At 40.7% G+C, this 15,252-nt stretch overlaps 1 protein-coding gene across 1 annotated transcript; it reads left to right on the forward strand.

The window, feature by feature from the left end:
• Positions 1 to 3,598: 3,598 nt before the first annotated feature.
• On the forward strand, positions 3,599 to 15,183 carry LOC149933823 (uncharacterized). Its single transcript, XM_090157450.1, has 5 exons — positions 3,599 to 4,003; positions 4,055 to 8,099; positions 8,223 to 8,614; positions 14,759 to 14,929; positions 15,124 to 15,183. The coding sequence occupies exons 1-5, from the start codon at positions 3,599 to 3,601 to the stop codon at positions 15,181 to 15,183; spliced, it is 5,073 nt and encodes a 1,690-aa protein (XP_090013576.1).
• The last annotated feature ends 69 nt before the right edge of the window (positions 15,184 to 15,252 follow it).

Genomic DNA, 15,252 nt, shown 5'->3' on the forward strand with positions numbered 1-15,252 from the left:
ATTAAAGAGTGGAAAAATAATTATGAAGAGCGATTCGAATCGCACGTTATGATGTTTCGTAAAAACATTAATTCTAAATTTATTTTAATGTCTGTCCCTTCTTAGCCGTAACACTTACAAGAATAAACACTATTTTTTCAGTTCGAAGAACTGGTTTTTGTATAATGTATGTCCCTTTTTCAGAAGGAGAAAAAAGATTAAATGGAACGTAATATTTATTTAGGTTTCATATGGAAATACTGTTTAGAACAGCTAAGACTTAACGAAGTATTTTAGTTTGGAATTGGAAGCGTATTTAGTGTTTTTACTTGGCTTAAATTTTATTACCTTGTTTAATTGAACTGGGGTATCCTTTTAATGAAGTAAAACGAAAGTTAAGTGAATTACCGAATTTAAAACTAATTATTTCATTAAAATGAAGCGACAGCTAAGCGTATATGCCAGGACGGACAAAACTGAAACTAAAAAAACGACGTTATTAGATTTTTATGAATCGTGTACTTTAGTGTCGTCCATGTGTGTGATCGGGTATGATTGGGAACGCGAAAAAACGTAGCCAGCGGTGGAAATTCATCTTAGTCTGCGTTGTGTAAATCATCAAGAGCGCTATACAACATACGGCCAATTGACGTGGCAACACAGGTTGAAGTATATTCGTTTCACCAGTGGGCGCATGCGTTTTTCGCCTTCCCGGCTAGAAATGAAATTTAAAAAATATGGCCGAACGACGTCGAGAAAATACGATCATTCAGGCAAAACGGGTTTAATTTCTAGTCATTTTTAAAGAAAATTCATAAATAATACAAAATCTAGTTGCAAATTGAGTTTGTGCAATAAAATAATTAGCGATTTGACCTGTATGTAATTGTAATTTTGTTATTTCTGGCTATTTCGTTCTCAATTAATCATTAAGACTGGGACGCTTTTATTTATATACGCATTTTGGTTTTTGAACTATTCTCACAGCGAAGAGGCCGGTAAATGGTTAAGGACGCACGCTTAAAGCGTACAGGCGTGAGTTCGAATCTCGTTTCCGCATATATCTCTTATTCATTTTAATTTTACTTTCAGTTTGAACATTTTCTCTACTTTTTATATCAAATAATTTATAACTTCAATTCCTCGAGTTCATTATCTTGTCATTTTAATTCATTTTGGGCTCCCAACGCCATCTCGTTACAAAAAATTACTAAAAATTTTGGAATTGCTGTATTTTTCACTTATAGTTATTTATAATTGTATTTAATTACGGTAGTATTTCCAAAACTATTGTTAAAAATATGAAATTCCACTCTTTTTATTTTGGTTTCCTGGTTCACTCCGCTATGCCCCGACGCCTTTCCCGTCTCTGTGAATCGACTGTCTCCCCCGTTGTCGCTTCCCAAGCAGCCGGTACCGCGAAACTGGAATTTGTTAAGAGCGTCGCCGAAAAAATCGCATTTATTTAAACTAATGATTAAGCACTTAAAAAACCCATTATATCTAAACATGTAAACGGCACATGTTTCCGACGTCAGGAATCCAGTGGTGGTTTTAGATTTCGCCTAGGACCAATAGTTTTACAGATATAAAAATAACAAGAAATGCATGTTAAGAAAGTTTTCAGTCGAAATTTCGGGGCTTACGGTTTCAGCATAGACCAAAGCCAGGCGATCCGGAACAGATTGCATTGTAGAACGGGGGAGCTTGTAGAAGGCAGGAGTCGAGAATAAGAATAAACAGTAAACCTATCGGTTTTTTACTTTAATAAAGTTTAAAAATATTTCCATTCTACGTTACTTTAACAACGAATATTCTATGATGTCAAAAAACTCAAATCCATGTTTCAAATTCCAATTAACCGCGCAAAACACTTAAATCTATGTTTTCATTTGAATTTAAATTAACCGCGCCGCGCCCCCCGGGAAATCCACGCACGCGCGCCACCCAGGTTATGACTTTTTACATCATTTCAACTTATTCCGTATGATAAAACGCGATAAGATATACGTTCAAGTGTCACTCGTGATAAGCGGAGATAACTGAACAAGTTGGCCTGAACACAATATGATGATATACGGAAAAAAACAAATCGTCGCGAGAAATATCATAAATACATAAGTGAACCAAAAACTCTTCGAATTAATGGGTCCAACACATTCGTCGAAATTCCGCGAGCAAGGATTTTCCCCCTATAAACTGTACTATAAAGTGTTCAGAGCCACGCTCGTTTTTATATTGGCTTCAAAGTAAAAACTATTATAAAAAATAATCTGCTAGGGGCGCTCAAAACATACACATAAATATTTAATTACACAAATTAAATATTTATGTTTTAAATAAATCTTGTGCACTAGAAAACTTCGTGGTCTACGTTATTTTAATTTTAGTAATTTTTGCGCAAGTTGCTAAACTTTAATTTTAAAAATAAGACATTTGGTTACCATAGAACCTTCCAGCGGCTAACTAAAATACTGGATTTCCGTAAAGAGAGAAGTCTGGTGGGAACGTGTTCAGGACGGCGGCCGCGTTGCCCCGCTGCACGGCAATGGCTATGCGTTGGCTGATGTATTCCACGGAACGCGGCTACCCGGTTACTTCGCGAGTTTTCCGGCCAGTCGCGTGTTCCAGGGCCAAGCCAAGAGCTTCAACAGCCAAAGCACAGAACTGGAAGCGATGACCGAGACCGACATATATTTGGCGTTTTTCTTCAATTCCGCCTGAATGGCGACCCAGAGAGGGGCTGTAGAAGACGAAGCCAAATACGAAGGCGCTATGGGGTCCGAGCATGTGAAATCCCATAGTAATTATTTACCACCGGACCAAGGGACAAGGGTCATGCCATCTGGGAGTTTGCTGTCGTCCCTCGACAAACTGAGGGGGCTCGAGGACGGAGGGCACACAGGCGGACATGTCACGAGAGCGCGCCGTGCGATGTCGTTGACGGCGGCGTGGCGGGACAGACGACCAGTGCTTTGGCAACTTAACCATGGGTCCCGAACGTGTCGACATGAGCACCAGGGGCGTAGACAGGGGGGGTGGTTCCGTGTCCAAACCCCCTCTTGGGTCTACCTTTGACTGTACTAAATTTCCACCCCCTTCTCGACCCCCTCTTCACATTCACATACTTAGACCCCCCTTGACGAATTTCTGGCTACGCCACTTGTTTAGTATTGTATATATAACTTTATAATCTCCAAACACATGTACCTAAAGTTTTCGTATTTTTATCCACCGCGCGATCTTACATTTATATCACGCACGTTTTAAAAATGCGAGGATAAAATCGCGTGTATTTTTGGCTAACGTTTTTTAGTTTTTAAAAGAGACAAAATGTTTATCTTTCAAATAAGAAGTGTAGATTTTTGATTCTCCATAAAATTCCGTTATAATTAAAGGTTTACTGTTTTATTGGCAAGGAACGCGTCTATTATTTCGCTATTCACGACATTTTTTGGTCCGTCGAGCCGGATCGTCGCCAACTAGTTTACACCATCGAACTAATCGTCGAATCGACAAAACATTTCCGTGGGCTATAGTGAAGTACGGACGAGGATTCGCCTTTCAAGCTCTCTAAAACCAACAACGTAAATAACGATTTTTTTGGAGTTTCAACATTATGGATGCTCATGTGAGAAAAAGACAAGCTGTCAAAGGTCAAGTCACAAGAATTGAGAATGCAGTAGGTCAAACAGCGGACCATTTATCTGATGTTGCATTGAAGCTGTACGTGGATAGAGTGGAGAAGTTTTCGAAAGATTTGGACGAATCTCACGAAGGCATAGCTAAAACCATTGATCCAGCAGGTGACTTCGATCCTCACGAAACCGAGTACAACGCCATTGTCGCTCGGGTTGAGCAATTAAATGTCTTGTTGGTCACTGAAGCCAACACAAGAGCAGCCAATGCACCAGTTAGGCCAGGCAGGCCAGTTAGCGAAGTTCGATTACCGAAGTTGGAGCTTCCTACCTTCAGCGGAGGTTTCATCGATTGGTTACCGTTCCACGATCTTTTTACGGCAACCGTACACAACAACGAATCGCTAACGGGAGCTCAGAAGTTTCAATACTTGAAGTCATCATTACGAAACGAAGCAGCACTCCTCATTCAATCTATCCCGGTAACTGACGCTAATTACTTGGAAGCTTGGGATATCTTGGACAATCGTTTTAACAACAAACGAGAAATCATCGACGCACACGTAAGACGTGTTTTCAATCAACCTAACGTCTCACAAGAATCATCGTCAGCCTTGAGAACACTCATTGACACCACAGCCGAATGCATAAGAGCACTCAAGGTTCTACAAGAACCAGTTCAACATTGGGACGCCATCCTACTACACCTTATAAAAGAAAAACTCGATTCAGAATCTCGCCGACAATGGGAACTATCCCTGAGGGGGAACGGAATGCCAAATTTCGATGAACTCGTAACATTCCTGGATCAACGGGCCAGAGCGTTGGCAGCAGCCCCGCCAGCACCTACGAATATCGCAATCACCAAATCCAAGGCTCCAATACATCAGAGGCCGAGTACAAAAGCTCATCATGGTACTCTGAGTGAGTCTTGCAACTTTTGTAACGAAAACCATTCAACGTACCGATGTACAAAATTTCTGAACGCATCTTCAGCCGAGCGCTGGAACATGGTCAAGAATAATTCCATGTGTTTCAACTGCTTACGAACTGACCATCAAAGCAACGAATGCAAATCTGGCCATTGTAGAAAGTGTAAATTCAGACATAATACGCTTTTACATCCAGACGTACAAGAGAAGGAACCGCCAAAAACGAAGGCTATCTCTGGCATCGTTTCATGCCCTTCTCGAGACCTAAACGGAACCTCTCAAGTGATTTTGGCAACGGCAATAGTCCAAGTCAAGGGTTTCGGTGATCAACTATTTCCAGCCCGAGCATTGCTGGACTCAGGATCGCAAGCCAGTTTCATAACGGAACAATTCACGCAGCAACTACAGCTGAAACGAACACGCTTCAACGCTTCAGTTGACGGAATTGGTGCAACCGGAGTGAACACCTCTCGAGGCAGTATCATATTGAACATCAGCTCAAACCTCAGCAACACATCGGAGGTGACGGTCGAGGCAATCATTCTGAACAAGATCACGGACAAGCTACCGAACAGTCCGTTCGACCCGAGAACCTGCGAGCATTTAAAGGGCTTGAATCTCGCAGACCCGACGTTTCATATCCCCGGACACGTGGATATTCTACTAGGTGCGGACGTGTACCTAAGTCTCTTGCAAGATGGAATTTGCAAGGGCAAAGAAGATCTTCCCGGTGCCTTTAACACTCGTTTCGGATGGGCAATTTCCGGTCCACTACTCATAAAAGGAAGAAGTCCGACGATAAAGGTCCACCATTGCAAATTGGAAGATGAATTGAAGAATCTTTGGGAGCTGGAAGACATCCACCCTCGAAGAATGTTAACACCAACTGAAACCCAATGCGAACAGCATTTCGAAGAATCGCATACGCGTGACTCGACAGGAAGATTCACCGTACGATTGCCAATGAAGAAGAACCCTCCAATTCTAGGGGAATCCAGGCACATTGCCGTTCGTCGGTTCTTACAAACAGAACGACGTTTACAATTCAACGCAGGCCTCTATGATGAGTACCGCAAGTTCATGGGAGAATACCTGGCTCTGGGACACATGGAAATCATTCCAGACGATGTCAAAAACAGAATCACAAATCAACCGTACTACTTACCACATCACGCGGTATTCAAAGAAGATAGTACCACCACAAAAGTCCGAGTCGTGTTCGACGCATCAGCCAAATCTACATCGGGCGTTTCATTAAACGACACGCTTCTGGTCGGACCGAAACTTCAAGATGACCTGGTCAATCTGCTAATTCGATTTCGTCAACATCGTATTGCCATGAAAGCGGATCTTACCAAGATGTTTCGGCAAATTTGGGTACACCCGGATGACAGGGATTACCAGAGAATTGTATGGCGAACTAACCCCAACGAACCTTTGCAAGATTATCGGTTGCTAACAGTCACATATGGAACCACATCAGCGCCATACTTGGCAACGAAAGTCTTAAAGCAACTCAGTCAGTACATTAAGGACGAACTCCCACTGGCGTCTTCAGCTTTGGAAAATGACTTTTACATGGATGATTTGATGTCCGGTAAAGAAACAATGCAAAAGGCCTTGAAACTTCAAGCTGAAATCATTCAAGCTACGTCTCAAGGTGGTTTTGAGATACGTAAATGGGCATCCAATGAAGCGGCATTATTGGATCCATTCCCCGCAAACCTAAAAGAGCTTCAAAAACCACTATCAATCGAGAACGACGAAACAGTGAAGACCCTTGGTCTCTTTTGGACTCCTTCTACTGACCACTTTTCGTTCGTGGTTACTTCTCCTCAATCAAGAAGTTCAATCACCAAGCGAACAATTCTATCGGATACGGCCAGAGTATTTGATCCTCTGGGACTACTCACTCCAGTTACAATTCGAGCCAAACTTCTCCTACAGGAAATGTGGCAGATCAAATTAAATAGGGACGAACCTCTTCCCCAATCACTCGAAAATAAATGGAGGTCATTTCGAACAGATTTACCAAAAATCGAAAACATAACCGTACAACGACACATTTCACAAGCGAACGCTACACAAGCTAGCTTACATGGATTTTGTGACGCTTCGGAGAAGGCCTACGCAGCGACGGTTTATCTGAAGACCTTAAACGCCCAAGGAAGCGTCAAGGTGCAAATAATCGCTGCAAAAACAAAGGTCGCTCCGTTAAAACAAATCACCCTGCCGAGGTTGGAACTTTGTGGAGCATCACTTCTCGCCTCTCTGATGCAACTTGTCAGAGAGTCTCTGAAAATGGAAATTACTGACGTTCATTGTTGGTCGGACTCAACAATCGTCCTAGCATGGTTGAAGTCTGCACCTCAACGTTGGAAAACATTCGTGGCTAATCGGGTTTCCGAAATACACGAAAAGATACCGAAGGCTCAATGGCATCACATTGCCGGAGACAAAAACCCAGCTGACTGTGCCTCACGAGGAATCTCCGCTAACGAGCTTGCTCAAAATGAGTTGTGGTGGCATGGACCTGACGACTTGGATTCTCTTCTAACAACAAGAGAACAGAACGATAACCAACAAGAGCCAATGAACTGCTTATCAGAAGAAAGACGAGTAGTCGCGTCGGTGACGCATTGTCAAATGGAATCAACCTTACTAACAAAATATTCGTCGCTAAGCAAACTCCTTCACGTCACCGCTTACATACTGCGGTTCATTTTCAATTGTTTCCACGTGAAAGAAGAACGAATTTCTGGTGCTCTATCAAGAGAAGAAAACGAAAAGGCCTTATTTCATTGGATTAGAGTCGTTCAAAACAACAGCTTTGGCGAAGAGATAAGCCGCCTCAAACAAAACAAGAAACTACCAACGAAAAGCAAAATTCTATCGTTACAACCATACCTCAACGAGAAAGGAATTCTACGTGTTGGTGGCCGACTGCGTCACTCCAACCTATCGTATGAACAAATGCACCCAGCAATGCTACCAAGACACAGCAAATTGACCGACCTCCTAATTCAACACGAGCACGAGAAACATTTTCACGGAGGTGCTCAGTTGCTAGCAACTACCTTGCAAAAGCGTTTTTGGATCGTTGGACTTCGCGATGCCATACGTTTCCACATTCGAAGATGTATTCCGTGCGTTCGTCAACAGACCATCACGGCGAAACAACTAATGGGTGATCTACCCCAGGCCAGGGTAAATCCAGCACGAGCCTTTTTGAAGTGCGGCGTTGACTACGCAGGCCCATTCACCCTTAAACTCATGAAAGGACGAAGCCATCTCCGGTTTAAGGGCTACATTGCGGTTTTCGTCTGCTTTACCACGCGAGCGATTCATTTGGAATTGGTCAGCGACATGACCACCGACGCATTTCTCGCAGCCTTAAAACGCTTTGTCGCTCGACGAGGGAAATGCTCGGATATCTACAGCGACTGCGGAACAAATTTCGTTGGAGCAGACCGAGAGATGAAAGCATTCATTAAATTCATCGTCTCCGCGAACAACAACGAACAAGTGTCAAGATGGCTCGCTGACGAAGGTACGAGCTGGCACTTCAACCCGCCTACCGCTCCCCATTTTGGAGGTCTTTGGGAAGCAGGAGTGAAGTCAGTGAAGTATCACTTTAAACGAGTTCTTGGCACTACAATTCTTAACTTTGAAGAAATGCAAACGCTTCTATGCCAAATAGAAGCTTGCCTAAATTCGCGTCCATTGACGGCGTTAAGCTCGGACCCATCCGACTTCGCCGCTTTAACACCCGGACATTTCTTAATCGGAGATGCGCTTACCGCCATCCCAGAACCCGACTTGACTTCAGAAAAGGTCAATCGTCTTTCGCGTTGGCAGTTGGGCCAACAAATCCTACAACACTTCTGGAAACGCTGGAGAAGTGAATATTTGTCGCGCCTTCAACAAAGACCGAAATGGACAACACCTAAGCCAAATCTACGCGTCGATGAACTAGTGCTGCTTAAGGATGAAGACCTTCCTCCTACCAAGTGGAGAATGGGAAGAATAACGCAACTTCATCCCGGAGAAGACAACCACGTTCGAGTAGTTTCAGTCAGAACAGCTGACAAAATATTAAAAAGGCCCGTCGTAAAATTATGTCAATTGCCCCTAGACAAAATCTTTTCTTAAACATTTTTGTAAATTGAAATCAATTATTTCAAGGCGGGCGGAATGTTTAGTATTGTATATATAACTTTATAATCTCCAAACACATGTACCTAAAGTTTTCGTATTTTTATCCACCGCGCGATCTTACATTTATATCACGCACGTTTTAAAAATGCGAGGATAAAATCGCGTGTATTTTTGGCTAACGTTTTTTAGTTTTTAAAAGAGACAAAATGTTTATCTTTCAAATAAGAAGTGTAGATTTTTGATGCTCCATAAAATTCCGTTATAATTAAAGGTTTACTGTTTTATTGGCAAGGAACGCGTCTATTATTTCGCTATTCACGACACCACTCATGTGCACCACTGTTGCAGATGCGCGGAACGCAGATATGGGCACCCAAGCGAAGACCGATGGCGATTCTTAAACTTACATTACAAGACGAGATCTGTAATTTTTGCAGTTTTTGGTGAAAATTACAGTGCCACAAATAAACATATTTGGTCATTTTAACAGCCAAAATCGTTGATCATAGATTACAGAAATAGTTCTGTAATCTCTATAGTTCTGTAACTAAAATATACATAAGGATATTGTACAAAAATAAAATGACTGAACTTTTTTACTTGCTTACAGAAACGTACTGCAAAAATTTCGCACACATTAATACTGTACAAAAACTCTGTAGAAAGTAAAGAAATTTCTCTCAGTGTACTGCGTGCTCTACCTGAAAAATCGAAATAGGGGGAGAAGTTTGACCTCCTTCACTGATAGGTTTTACGAGGAACCAATAGAGAAATGACATTCGTGCGGAGAAGCGGACTTAACCTAGCTTTAGTCGTAGGGGGTATCGCCGAAATGAAACAGGAAACATGGAAGGACCGAAGTTAGTTGTCAATTTTGAATTCTTTCTAGGCGCGAAATACAAGCCGGTCTTCAACAAAGTAGCCGTGTGAAAAGTTTATTTTTAAAACCTCCGTACCACGGCAGCGATCTCTCTCATCACGTAACCCGACTAAATCTGTGGGTCTTAACCAATATCAATGGTAACAACACTGTCTCAGAGCGTTAACCGAAGACGGGCCCATTTTTTACAGCAAGGGACAGGAGAAATGCCATTCCTTAGAAAAAGCATCCCCCCACTGGTGCTCGAACTCGGGAAAATCGGCTGTCCCAAGGCCTAGGACATCGTGAACGACCAGAGCTCATATATCGAAATAATGATTTCCTCGAATTTATGTTTGCTTATGCAAATTAGTTATTGAAAAGAATACCGCGAATGTCCCTGTTCTCGAACGGGCGAAAGACGATGTAAATATTGAATTGGTAGAGCGAAATCCTATGCGATACGAGATCGCTTAAATTCGATCTTTCAATAAAGGGTTTCTGGTAAATATTGAAGAGGGTAGAGTCTTAGATCGGGCGGGGTTTTATTACACTAATTACAAGGATTAAGTTAAATGTTTCGCTTGTGAGGGGAACTTATGGCTTGGTGAAAGGATGACAGCCCTTGCGGTGAACACGTTAAATATTTCCCTCATTGTAAATTTCTATTAGGCAACGAATGCGGTAATATAAGTAATTTTATTGCTGATGAGTCACCTTATTTGTCGACCGCCGAGAAAGGCATCATGTACTGTTTTTTAAACACTCTAGAGTTGGGAAAGAAGCGACAGGAGTCTTGACCTTTTTTACCATTGGATTATAGATTTTGAGGCCGTGGAAATCTATCTCTTTCTCTTATTTAGGAGTTCAGTTTCTCACGGTTTGAGGTATTCCTTTGTTCATGGTGGTGGTGGGGTTATCTCTGGGGGTAGCGATTTTCCAGGTGGTAGGGGAGTTTGGAGGAAATTAGTTCGAAAGGTGATAGGAAACGTTTTTTAGCTTCCTTTAAAATAAAAAAAGAATAATGAGGCTAGACGAATGGCAAGTTTTAAAAACTTTCCGGCTGAGATTATGCACTCCGTCGAGCTAGCTCAGGCGTGATTTTTCGACGTCGGCCACAAGGCAATAACTATGTTTCTGGTGCGTTGACCTGATGCCGAATTGGGAGATGGGTCCCAACCCTATACACTTGCACATAATCGCTTTTCCCCATTGTGACTACGTCAAGCTGGGGTACGCCCGTCTTCAGGAGAAATACGACGCACAATTAAGACCGATGCGATATTCATCGGAGAGGCTGAAGTCATTTGCCGTCGGTTTCCCGTTAACTAAGCCGTCCCCCGAGGATCTCGTTAACCCGGGTTTTTTCACTAACTTTTCGGACTGCTTGAATTTTTTTAATTGCGGCGGTGAGATACAAGACTGTGACCGAAAACTACGCGTTTCGGGAACATGGGAGAACTGTTGCAACATATTTCAAAAATGTATTCCCGGGAGGTTTTCGTCAAACCGTCAAAATCGATGCTGTCCCGGTAGCTTTCTTTTTCCTCGATGAAGAAGATCGAAAAAGCTATTTTCAAATTAAAAAATTTCATTTTAAAAGAAAAATCGCTACAATAAGAAAAATTCTAGAACCAATCTTCCTAAATCAACTAAAAAGAATAATAATAAATTGAGTAAGAAAAAAAATGTATTGCTATTTTTCCAAAACACATTTACCTACATTATGTATCCAGTGACGCCATGGTAATACGGATAAAATGGCTCTAAACATTACGAGTTTATAAAAATGAGAAGGGTGCCAAATATGGATAGGCTAGGTATCCATAAACTGCTTATCTTTGCCCCGGTGTAATTCTCTGGTTATTAGGTCGTCAAACTTCCCGGCGACGTCTTTGGCGTAAAGAATAGTTCAAAAGCGATTCGAGATAGGCCCGGTAAGAATATCGGTTAGCCGAGGATGTGATAAAATTACCGTTCAAGTAAATTTCTAATTGGTCGAAGTGACTATGCATCAAATTATTGCAAGTCGATAATTTATCGACCAAGTCTAAATAAGCCCCGTTCTCCCGCGTTACTTGACTTTTGACGTGAAGGAGAATTATGGCGCGATCGGTATATTCCGGGCTTTTTGGGGTGCAAAATTCGATTTGGGAATCATCTCTTAGTTTAGAAAGCGGTTGATAGAAGCGTAGATTTCGCACTTTCCACGCTAGTTTGCTCCAGGGTGACCGAAAACCGTCCCAATTCCGATTTAAAGGCTTCTTCTTTTAACATTCTTTTGTTTTAGTCAAGGCAAACAATATTGTGTACGTGTCACCTGCGCGTCTTTCTCGTCCAACTTTATAAATATTAATTTCCCGCCTTTTTTCGTTGGGAGATAAACCATTTCGGTTTCACCAGGGAAAATATCCGTTCTGAATCTATACTCGTCGGGGCATTGTTAACGATTGTCTATAAGGATATACCCATGGGGTTGTTTGGTAGCCTCGAGATACGCCTCGAAAGCAAATCTGTAATTAGAGCCTCGAAGTTCACGGAATAATAACCGGGGTTGAAGTTGATCGTGAGGGTTTTTTAATATGATGATGTAATTCGCGTTACTTGAAACGTCGCGCGCGTCTTTACATTTTAAGAACATATTTTGGGTATTAAACTCAAAACTAATATTTCTATGATGAGCGCCTTTCGTGAAGAATCCCCCGATTTGACCATTGTTCTCATTCATTATATCATCGGCGATGAAGAGAACGTGTTTGCCTTCTTCCCCGGGATAATCTTCGAGATTCGGGACACTTTCCCGAAACACGACGCAACCTTTCATAGTCTCTCTAAAGTTCTTGCAATTCGCTGTAGTGTCAATATATTTCAGTCGGCGGGGGTGAAAATCAGTTCATCCCGATATAAGACACACAGACGACCGTCTGCGTGTATAAATAAGTAGTCTCGAGTTTAACATTTAAACCTCATCCTTCCCCCACCGTAACGCTATGGAAAAATTAACCCGTTTTCCACCAAATACTATGGGACTTTCTAATGGGCTTCACGCTATGGCAAAATCAATATGCCCTATACTATATTTTTAGGCAGTTTTAACTTAAAAACGGTTTATACGATTGTTTAAAAAAATTAAAGGAATCTTCGTTTAAGAGTATGTTTTGTGCTTTTGTATATTTTATTTAATTAATTACTTAATTAGTCTTTAAAAAAATTATTTAAGAACGTTCTTGTAAAAATTGATAACACCAGATGTCGATAAAACTACAGCTCTAAATATTTAAACCTTGGTTGTGAAGCGTCTATTGATTATTTCTCTACTCTATCATCAAAAATAATATACTAAGCCTTGGCTTACAATTTTTGTACTTTACATTTTGATATCCGTGCATGGTCGAATGGTTAAATGTGAGAAATCTGCACTACATACGGTTGTGGGAAAGCAAGTTCGAATCTCGTATAATGTGAATAGAAATGTTTATATTTTATATTATAATTTGATAATACATTAATTTATATCCGGTTTACTTAATCTATACAAGACATAATGATAATATATCATTTATTATTCAGTGCCGTAGAAAAGGGGGTTTTCGAGGTCCAGACTCCCCCTCCTTGGGCTTTACTTTGATTGTACTAAATTTGCAACCCTTCTCAAAATTCACATATTTAGAACCACCCTTGTGCAGGAAAAGCAACATATTTAAATCAGCAAGGAGTAAACGGTAATATATTCGGGGGTTTTATTGAAATAAAATTTTAATTAATTTTTTTCATAGACCTAAAACTCGTTCAGCCAGATCTAGTTGTAGCGGCCCCAAAGAGATTCAGCAGGGATCGCAGTGCCGTGCTCATGTAAATTGAAAATTGATATTAAAAAGGGAAATACCAATTTGTATTATAACATTGTGATATTAAAATAGTGCTTAAATTTCTATTTTAATTTATCTAGTCTAGATAACAAAACAAACCCAAATGTTTTAATAGGCACTCAGTTGCCCGAGAGCCATAAGTCCTAGCTCCAAGTTAAATATTATATGTTGAGCTTATAACTTTATAAACGTGTAGGCCAAATAGCTCAACGTGTTGAGACTGTGTTCTTGAGGGTAGTGCGCGATGTATATATATTTCGCTAGCTGCCACCAGAGAGACAAAACGATTTCTTTTTGAAAAGCGTGAAAAGAATTATATTTTACATAAATTTAAAGTTTGGTGAAATACGGTTGAACAGATCTTCTGTAAAATGCAATCCAAGGGGCAATTTTGACCAAAATACGGATTTTTTTTTAAGGCTTTTAATCCAAAATAAGTTGTTGCAAAAAAATATCAGTCTTGTAGAACCGTTCCCGTAGGATAACTTTAAAAAAAGCCGAGCACCCATTACCTCCAAGTTTTTAAGATATATCAAGTTTTATCACGTTTAAAAATATTTATTGAAATAGCTACTTCATGTTGTCTCTGTACATCTTGTTTGCCTTTTCGTTACTATAAAACTTACTATGAAGGAGAAATCTATAACTCATTCTTATATATGTAGGATTTTGTCGTACCTGGCCTCAAGTAGTTGGGAACTAGGTAGGGGTTTCTAGCACGTAGTAGGTTTTATAATAAGAAATAGGGGTGTTTTAAAGGTGTTGAGAAAGTGTAACACCTCGTTCACACCGTTTTAACACTTCTAAAACGGAGTTACTTTTTAAAGGTGTAAAAATAGTGTGACTTAACACTTTACAATTGTTTGTTTCACACCTTTCGAACACCATTTACACTCAAATTGATGAGTCGAACCCAGATTCAACACCTAAACCAAACATTTAAACCCGTTTTAAGCACTCCCCAGTTTGTGAAACATTATATCTTCTAACATGTAAACGCACTTTTAAACAGTTATGACGCATCTTTCAAACGTTTAATCACACCTTTTAAAGTGTTAATACGCCCTTTATTAACAGTTTTTGGAAATATTATGGGGCACAAACAAAGAATGTTTAAAAAGTGTTCAAATAGTGTAGAAAAGAAGTTTATAATCTCATTTTCTACCCCGTATTTTTAAGAAATATATCGTGAAGGTGGTAAAAAACACCCCCAACAGTGTCAAATTTCGACTCATGAATAAGTGTACAAATAGTGTTAAAACGGCTTGAAACATCACCCCAATTTGTGTAGCGGCATTAATTGGCATCCCCGCTATATTTCAGGGTGCCTTAGAGTCCGCCCAGAATTTGCCGGACTCGATGCTTCTTTTATCAATGGACCACGGGGATCCTCCTAATCCCTGCCTTTATTTATCAGGTGGTAGTGGACCACGCCTGGGAGGCACAACAGGCGGCGGTTTCGCACGTGGGGCTGGTTATCACCGGGGATTTCGGGTCAGTCAAAATTTATTTTAAAATGTTTCGGGTCAGGTCGATTCTAAAATAAAGTGGGCCTGTTTCGTCTCTACTTTTTGTCTAGCCTTGGGACCACCCTAACCACTGTCGTTTATATCCCTTCTACGTGTTTGTTGCGTCTCGCATAAATAATGATAATAATGACGTTAAGTATATGAATGAATTTTACATAGCCGGTTAAAGTGAATTTCAATAGAGACTTAAATGATTTGAAACACGTCATTCTGTCGTAACTCTGATTTCAGAACGAGTAGCGACCGATTGACGTATTTTAAATAAACTAAAGAGGTCTCATGGAAGAA

The sequence above is a fragment of the Leiobunum rupestre genome, chromosome 8 (genome assembly GCF_980474605.1).
Source record: "Leiobunum rupestre chromosome 8, qqLeiRupe1.1.hap1, whole genome shotgun sequence".
In the NCBI taxonomy this organism is placed as follows: Eukaryota; Metazoa; Arthropoda; class Arachnida; order Opiliones; family Sclerosomatidae; genus Leiobunum; species Leiobunum rupestre.